General features: G+C 42.1%; 2 protein-coding genes across 2 annotated transcripts; both read left to right on the forward strand.

Moving 5' to 3' along the window:
- Positions 1-3,293: 3,293 nt before the first annotated feature.
- comtd1 (catechol-O-methyltransferase domain containing 1) lies at positions 3,294-5,817 on the forward strand. Its single transcript, XM_026356872.1, has 7 exons — positions 3,294-3,397; positions 3,496-3,614; positions 4,152-4,257; positions 4,582-4,700; positions 5,155-5,209; positions 5,300-5,433; positions 5,513-5,817. Exons 1-7 carry the CDS (start codon positions 3,343-3,345, stop codon positions 5,663-5,665), a joined length of 741 nt encoding a protein of 246 aa, XP_026212657.1. The 5' UTR covers positions 3,294-3,342; the 3' UTR covers positions 5,666-5,817.
- Positions 5,818-6,092: 275 nt separating this feature from the next.
- Positions 6,093-9,148, forward strand: LOC113159888 (neurofilament medium polypeptide). The gene is made up of 3 exons (XM_026356871.1): positions 6,093-7,171; positions 7,256-7,380; positions 7,513-9,148. The coding sequence occupies exons 1-3, from the start codon at positions 6,281-6,283 to the stop codon at positions 8,786-8,788; spliced, it is 2,292 nt and encodes a 763-aa protein (XP_026212656.1). The 5' UTR covers positions 6,093-6,280; the 3' UTR covers positions 8,789-9,148.
- The last annotated feature ends 14 nt before the right edge of the window (positions 9,149-9,162 follow it).

Here is a 9,162-nt window from a genome sequence, read left to right on the forward strand (position 1 = left end):
CTATGGAAATTGAATTCTGTATTTATTTACACACCAGGTTAATAGAATAGATGCCTAGGTGATTTGAAAGTCAAACAACCACACCTGCCATTCATTTTGAGTCCGCTGTTTAAGTACACAAAGAGGGGATCATAACGAAGTGAACGGCTCATCCTCAACATTCATGCATCAAAATACACTATGGATTAATACAGCAGCAATAAATCCAGATTTCCATGATTGAAAAGCTGTTTCAGGGAATATTTTGTTGGATCCTCATCTACATTCTGAAACCCTGTGAGTGGCCTACATAAACCCATGCTCCTTGTGTGCACGTGCACGTGCGGAGAGGCACAGTGTTTGGTCTTGCACAGCAACACAGTGGCCCAGTTTGAGTAAAATCAGTGTCAATGCATCTCTAATAATGGGTGCTGGTGCATGTGCACGTGTGCGAGCCTCTTCCAGAAGCTTTAAACAGACTTGTCATGTTGGGAGACGCCGCTGTCAAATGGAGGACGAATCTGAGGATGTCAATTGAATGCCAAGAAATGTCTGTCAGTCGTCTTGACGTAGTTCTCTCCATTGTGATTAGCATCACTTAATATTCACGCATGCTTATCTGACTGCTGAGGCAGTGCCAAACTGACTGCTGTCGTTAGAGAGCATCACGCACAGACTCCCTGCGATAAACACGCGGATGATGTAACAGCCATGTGCCATTGCATGTCAATACGTGTCACAGCCCCTTGTACTCGGTGACGGTGTCACAGGGTCAATTCAACAAGAGGAAAATGATATTACTTCGCCGACTGGGGAGTGAAGGCCTGGCTCTCTTTGTGCCTCAGGCTTATGTTTGCATAGACAAGACTGTGGATTAGCTAAACAACACTGCCACTTACTGGCCACGTTTAAGCACTGAACAAGAAAATAAAGGGGAACATGCAGCTGGAATTAAGTCATGTGTGTTGAAAGGCCTGAAATGTCTTTTGCAAACTTATTGCACGAGTATTGACTTTTATTTTATGATTAAAAATAAATAGAGACCCGCACATGAATTAGGACTGGCTTGGTTTTTAAATCTACTACATACCTACATCTCTACTCTGCATGGTTTGCAAAATTTAAAAGGCTTTTTTCAGAAATGCAGCGTCTTCCCTCCCACACGCTAAATGCATCAAAACAGGAACCTCTTGAATTATTTTGTTTTATATTAGCAGTTGTACGTGTCAGTTTTGTTTCCTTGTTTCTCTACCACATAGTTTTTTTTTTTTCCACCTCTGAGAGAGTGTGTGAATGTGTATCATTGTGGCACTCTGACAGTCACGGCCGGGAGGAGGAACAGTGGTGTGCTTGCTGCAGATGGCAGCACACATTTTTTCATTCCTTAAACAGACACAAAAAGCAGCTGAGGGACCAGGGCCTGTCTGTAGATTGTGCTGGAGAAGAGTAGGTACTTGGCACAAGTAGCAGAAACAATTAGCGTCACATAAGCAGAGGCCCGAAGCAGTGGGAGAGAGAGAGAGAGAGCGAGAGGATGATGGAAAAAACACGGTATCTCATTTTCCCAGAGAAGACCTTAGCAGAGCTGCGTGCACCGCTCCGAGACGTTCCCTTCCTTTCCTCATCACAAATCAAACATTTTTTTGGGAGACAGTTGGTGTCATATCTCATTTAATTGATGTGCTCTTGTCGGTGGCATGTTTTTGTTTGTATCTGTGCATTTTTAATTAGGAAATAGACAGAGGAAGCTCCGTGTCCTTAGAGAGACCTCACATCCCACTCGCATCCCCAAAATTCCTTTTTGAAAAATTCCTGGCTACTGCCTTCCCGGTTCCTATTTTGAAGTTGGAAGATGAAACGATCTAAAGTGCGGTTTGTGAAAGAACTCTTTGCTCATTAAACTCTACCTGCTGTTAAGATGAAAAATGGTAAGGATCACTTTTGAAAGATGAAACTTTGTCTAAAACGTAGAACGATAGGTTTGAGAGAAAACTCATCAAGGCCAAATTCCATTAAAGTGATGGAGGAGGAGAACGACCCCAGGTTTCTTCATTTATATAATTATTAATACTAAGTTTGTGGTAAAATAAAATGTCATTACTGAATCACTGGTTTGATGTTTTGGGATGAATGTGGACACTCTTTCTTTTTTATAATTTCACGTTTACCACAGAACAGAAGGCAGCTACAAACTATATCTGCTGAAAACGATTAGCCCTAACATTTGATACGCCACCGTGTAAATGTAGTTTAAAAGATGAATAATCTAGTCTCATGATACCAACCGTCTCAGTGTCTGGCATGGTAAAGTGTCCTTATTAACCTCCTTCTGTCTAGCTGCTGCCCCAGTTTCTGTATCAAACTGTATATAATATATATTTTTATGTCTAAAAGTGTGAATGTTTCATTTCAGCTGGAAATAAACCTGAGATAGTGAATGTATTCTGCATTGTTCTTTAACACGGTTAAACATATTTAACAACAAATGCTGAACCCCTCACTCTTCACTTAACTCAGCAGACTACACCAAAAAAACAAAGAAACCCTCCTTATCTTCTTGCACCACTAGGGGGCAGTATTTCAGTGTGCAGGTTAGGTGTTGGGTGTTTCCTGCACCATTAGAATTAAAATCTAAACTAGTTCTGCTTGGATTCTAGTCACAAACTTGTTACTAGCTACTGAAAGTAACAAACATTGCAACAAGCAGCAGCTTGGTGGAATTCACACAATGAGGACATGGTTTTGTTGTGAAATATAAAAACTATTCACATTTCTAAAACGCTATGTAGCAACAGTGCAAAGTGCAATTTCACTTTTTAAGTGAGCCTGTTTGGTTTGCAACACAACCGACAAACAGAGTCTTCTGTAATACAGGACTTTGGCAAATAAAGAGAACAGACTCTCCAACAACATTTAGGTCTGTTCATGAGGTGTAACAGGTCCTGTGTGATCTGCCTTTAAAACTGTGTCTTTTCTATTCCCCACAATAGAATAGAGAAATAAAAACTAGTTTAATGATAAGAAATAAACTCATCTGACTGTAAAATAAAAGTAAATAAAATGCAATTTGTGGAATCATGGAACTTTTTTGTGAGTTTCACTGGAAAAAGAAACAATATATTAAAACTGAGCTCTCTGTTTACTATAAATAGAAAAATATGGTTATTCATTTTTACATTTGAATGAAATAAATAATAAAAGGTCCCAATATGATAGAAAAATCAATAAGATGAACCTCCCTCTCAAAGGTTAAGCAAAACAAACAAACACTGTAGATACTGTTACATAAAAAGGGCTGAAACAGAGAGAATCTGTGGATTCCAAGTTGATCAGTGTTTAACAAAGTCCTGAGTCCAGACCATCATGGCAACAGACATTAAAATGCTTTTTTGTGTTGGACTTGCCTTAGTACTAACAGGTATGAGAAGACTGATCAAGGCTGTGGAGTCTGGTAGGTGACAGGGATTTCTTACAGTGCTGGTAACCGTGGCTGTGGTTCTGTTTCCCGTGGATCAGGTGTGGGAAAGTCTGCCTTTATTGGAAAGAGCCACAGTGAGGGCAAAGACGATCCTGTGCTGCAGTATGTGGTTAACAACTCACTGAGGGAGCATCCAGTCCTCACCAAACTCCGACTGGTAAGAAGCGTAATCACTCCTATCATTCATTTTGTTCATTTCTCTGTTTAGTTTGCAGCTGTTTCAGTGCTTTGCTGCTCTTTTGATCACACTTAACTTAGTGTGGACAGACACCTTCCAACACTAATCTACATGCTGAAGCTACGAGCAGGTTATTTAGGTCGGACGAAGGCTGGTGGGTCATCTGGAGCTTCGGGGTAAAAACTGAAGAAGATTGAACCTTTGAAGTTGTGCTTCAAACTTTGTATCTCACTGTGGATGCTGCAGCACATGCTTAGAATAGTTTGTGTTTAAGTACAGTTTCTATATGTGTGTCACATTATCTCTACTATGTATACAACTGGATGTATATGGCACAGTACATGATGGCAGGAACAGTACTACAGGAACAGGACCACTAGAGGGCAGACTAGCTTTAGAGCACGCAACACAGGCACAATAAATGCAGACAAATAAGAACACTTGCTCTGTAATATGTTGTTGAATTACTCATGCCATTTAATAAAAGCTATTTAATAAGTTTATCATTTATTTCAGAGAACCCTTCAGGATCGGTGGAGTGTGATGATGGTTGCCAGTGAACAAGCCCAGTTCATGGCAAATCTCATTAAACTGATCAATGCAACTAAAGCCATTGAAATTGGTGAGATTAAGTGACAAGTTAAATGGATTAAAGGAATATTCATAAAATACAAAAACACTAAAAATATACTAGAAGCAAATAAATGTGTAATCATGAAATTAACCCTCTCCTGAATATTTAATGTTGAAATGCACATACTACTGCATCTTTCTGATTACACCTAGCAGATAAGATCATTTGAAAGTTTTATTGTCTGAATTTGACTGGATCCATATTAAGAATTTTTGTTTTGAACATTTTTCGTGGTTTTAAGTGACAAAGGAAAAAACTATTTACAAATATAATATGTTTAAAGATTCAATTACTGCTTTATTTGACCCGCAGGGATGTACACAGGATACAATGCACTTAGCATGGCTCTGGCCATGCCAGACAATGCAAGTGTGGTAGCCTGTGAAATAGAAGACACCTATGTAAACATTGCCAAGCCATTTTTTAAAGAGGTAAGAAAATGTCTTTTTAAACAGCCTGAAATCAATTTAATCATGTATAAAAACTGTGTCTACTGAAGGTAAAATATTAAATTATCTTGTCTTAAATTCTCTTAAATCTATATGAATTCACCAGTGCATCAAATCCACATCCCGACACTCATGCAACATTTAAATTTAGCTTTCTGCAAGTTTCGTTTTTGTGTTTCAATTAAAGTAAAATTGTGCAACAAACAGCACACTGTACTTTACATCTGTCTTCTGTCAGTGTATCTTCACAAAATGCTGTAGGCAGAGTAAAAAGGTGTCTGGTCAGGAAACAGTGTCACATAAAGATGCAAAGCCCAGCAGAGGAAATAAAATCAATTCCTATTTAAAAGCTCCTTTAACATTCTCTTTAGAAAACACTTAAAGAAGAAAAATCCCTGCCCATTGATTCATTCCTACAATTTCACCTTTTCCGTAGGCTGGAGTTGAAAATAAGATAGATATACGACATGAAATAGCCATGAAGACACTGGGCAAGTACTTTTATCCACTACAGTAATAACGTCCGATTCAAATTGGACTAATTCATTTTTGATTTTAAATTCTGATCTCTGTTTCATCAGATGACCTAATAGCAGCTGGGGGCGCTGGAACATTTGACTTTGTGTTCATTGATGCTGATAAATCCAACTATGATAGATACTATGAAAAGTCCCTTCAGCTCATAAGAAAAGGGGGAATCATTGCGATTGACAATGTAAGTACACCTAGAACAAGCAGGTCAAGTTTGCCTTTAGTCCAGGATACTGACACTGTGAGTGTTATCACATTTGTAGGTGCTGTGGAGCGGAAAGGTTGTAAACCCTGCTCCCAATGACGTCACCTCGCAGGGGCTGGATGCTCTCAACAAGAAGCTGCACAAGGACCAGAGGATCGATCTGAGCATGCTCACTGTGGGCGATGGGTTGACTATTGCCATTAAACGATAGTATAAAACGTGTGTGGATATGGTCCATGCTCTAAGCACATGTCATATATAAACATGTGAGTATGTTCATGATTTACCTGGCTGTGAAAGAGTTGATGCTGAAAGAAAAAATGTAAATGAAGGAAGTTTAACTGAATATTTGCACAATGTGTTATTGATTTTAATTAAGTTAAATAAATAACCACTGTTAAAAAGTAGTAAACAAACATGTGTGGTAGTGTGGCAGCAGTGTATGTGTACTTTATTACAATCCATCACCATCATAAACACTCCCTGTCCCCAAGTGATAAGTCACAGTCGCCTCCTGCTGTAGCACTAACACAGCAGGGCCTGGTGTGATAATAAAGGGCCAGTACAACAACTTAAGATCGCTGACATATTTAATAGCGCCGCACACAGCACTGCTGGCGTTGGGGACCTGCAGTCAGTTGATCCACGTCACCGCCGTCTCGGACAAATTGTAGAGTAAGCTCTCGTTAAGGCATCAGCTGATGCTTCACCTTTTCAGCACCGCGGACAGCTCCGTTGTGCGCACCGAGCAGATGGCGACGGCTATAAAAGCCCGCATGGAGAGTCTGCATCGGAGATCCACACCGACACCCCGAGCTGCCACAGCATGGATCACAGATACGACAGAAGCACTCGAGATGAGCATCTGCAGTACAAACCAAGACGTTCGGGATTAGATGGCGGTATGAATGTGTCCATGTTATCCGGAAAGTTCAACGAGAAGGAACTGATGCACGGCCTGAACGATCGTCTTGCAGGGTTCATAGAGAAAGTGCATCAGCTGGAGTACCAGAATGGTCTGCTGGAGAGGGAAATCGAGGAGATCAAGGGGAAAGCGAAACCCGCATCTTGTTTTGAGGAGGAGTACGGACCCGAGCTCAGGAAGCTGAGGCAGCTGCTTCAGGACATCACTCACCAGAAGCGTCAGATTGAAATGGAGCATCAGAATTTGGAGGAAGACCTGTCGACCCTGAAGAAACAATATGAACAGGAGGCTCGAAGCAGAGCAGATGTCGAGAGCAACATAATGGGCTTCAAGAAGGACATCAACGATGCCTATCAGGCTAAAGTGCAGCTGGAGAAGAAAGCGCAGGCTCTTGTGGACGAAATCCAATTCCTGAAGAGAAACCATGAGGCCGAGGTGTCCCAGATGTTTGACCAAATCCAAAATGCGCAGGTGGCCGTCAAGGCGCATGAATTTGGCAGCCCCGGCATCACTGCGGCACTCCGCGACATCAGGGCACAGCTGGAAGGTCACGCAGCCACCCCCGTCCAGCAGGTTGGAGAAACTTTCCGGTCCCAGTTTGCAAAATTAACGGAGGCTGCTGAAACCAAGAGGGAGGCGTTAAAGGCGACCCAGCAGGAGATTCAAGAGTGCAGGAGGCGCCTGCAGGCCAAAAACACTGAACTGGACTGCGCTAAGGGCACCAGGGAGGCGCTGGAGAAGCAACTTCACGACGTCGAGGATCGCCACAGGGAAGAAGTTCTCCACTATCAGGCAGGTTTTTTCTCTCATGATAAAAGTCGTGTTAGGTGATCACATGCGCCTTATAACAAATGTTCTCTCCTCTCTCTGCTCTAGAACACAATCAAAGAACTGGAAAACGAGCTCATCAACTGCAAGTTTGACATGTCTGGTTACCTGCGGGAGTACCAGGACCTGTTAAATGTGAAGATGGCTTTGGATGTGGAAATTCTGTCTTACAGGTAGGATTTACTACACCCAGAAAAGGTTCACACATTACTATCTGTATGCATTTACTATCTAAAAGTATTTAAATACTCTTAACCAGGAGTTCTTGCACATCCCTAGTGAAATCTGTCTCTTCTGTCTTGCAGGAAGCTTCTCTGTGGCGAGGAGGCTCGGCTATCCACAGTGTCCGACAGCCACATCTCCTTGCCTTACATCTACCACCAGTCCCCCATTTACACCCTCCCGTGCCTCAGCCGCCCAGGCGGACCACACAGAAGAGTAGAGCCTCAGTACAAGTTTGTAGAGGAGATTATAACAGAGACCACCAGGGAAATCGAGATGTCCGAATTTGAGGAGACAGGATCAGAGGAGACAGAAGCGGGAAAGGATGAGCAGGAGCGTGCCAAAAGCGATAGAGGGGGCAGTGAGGAGGAGAGCGATGATAAAGACAGTCGAGAGGAAGAAGGTGAGCAGATGTCTGATAGTCAGCAGAATCAAGTAGAGGCAGCGAGAAGTGCAGTAGATGAAGCTGCTGACAGGGATGAAAGAGTTCCTGGAGAGGTAGATGACGGTGATGAAGGGCAAAAAAGTAAAGAGGAGTCTGAAACATCTGATGCAGCTGACAAAGGGGAGAGTGGCAGAGATAAAAATACACAAAGCAAAGTTTTACTAAGTGATGAGGAAGAAAATGAGAAACATCAAAAAGCTGCTGAAAAAGAATCTGTGGTGACAAAGGTCACAGTTCAGAAAGATCTGGCTTCAAAACCAGACAATTTAACACCACAAGTCCCCGTGGAAGACGAACATCCCGAAATATCTGCGAGCGATCAAGAAGGAGATGCTGATAAAGAGGAGCCTGTTCATGAGACCCACCAAATATCCGAAGCTCAGGAGCTCAGCAGTGCTGTGCAGGGTCAAGATGAGGGGCATACGGTGGCTTTAGAAACAGCTGAGATACACACAGATGTCAAAGAAGAGAAAAAGAGCGCTTTATCTGTAGATACAAAAACATCAACAGCAAGTAAATCAGCCAAGAGTGAGGATAACGAACACAGCCACACGGAAACTGAAGAAAAAAGTCAATCTGCAGCTGTTAAAGACGCAGACAAAGCAGCAATAACCATTCTCGATGCTGGACATGATAGCAATACAAGCCAAGATAAGAAACCGTCGCCTGAACCAAATGAAAAAACCCTCCCTGAGGTGAAGGACCAAGTGCCAAACGGTGTGGAGAAAACTGAAACATCCAGAGCTGTGCTGCCAAAGGAGAAGACGACGGACAGTGCAGACGTCAAACAGTTCCCTCAGGGGCCACTAGAGAAGAGTCAGGCACACAAACCAGAGGTGGCCGAGGATTCAAAGGCAATAAGTGATCCTCAGGAAAAACCTTTGAAGGAAGAGAGCAGTAAGTCTGACAAATAAGAGAGGGAACAAGGGTAACCCTAGTTTAAAATAGTAGTTGATATGCAACTATCAGTGACAGTGAAGCTGAGGGAAGAGCTTCATTATTGCAGATGCAAATTCAAGGCACAAGCTGAGAAAAGCAAAGAAAACAAAACAAAAACAAAAAACAAAAACAAAAGCTTGATGCTGTAACCTCCACAGGAGAGAGCATGACTCTTCTGTTTGCAACAGCTTTGCCTCTGAGCCTGCAAGCGACTTGTGATTAAAGTGGAAAAGTGTTAAAATCTTTTGATTCACCACACAAACAAAGTAATTCTGAATGTAAATGATGTAATGCTGACATTTGAACTCTCTCTGCTTTGGTATGTGCTGACAAATAAATGCAATATAAA

This window comes from Anabas testudineus, chromosome 15 (genome assembly GCF_900324465.2).
Source record: "Anabas testudineus chromosome 15, fAnaTes1.2, whole genome shotgun sequence".
Lineage (NCBI taxonomy): Eukaryota > Metazoa > Chordata > Actinopteri > Anabantiformes > Anabantidae > Anabas > Anabas testudineus.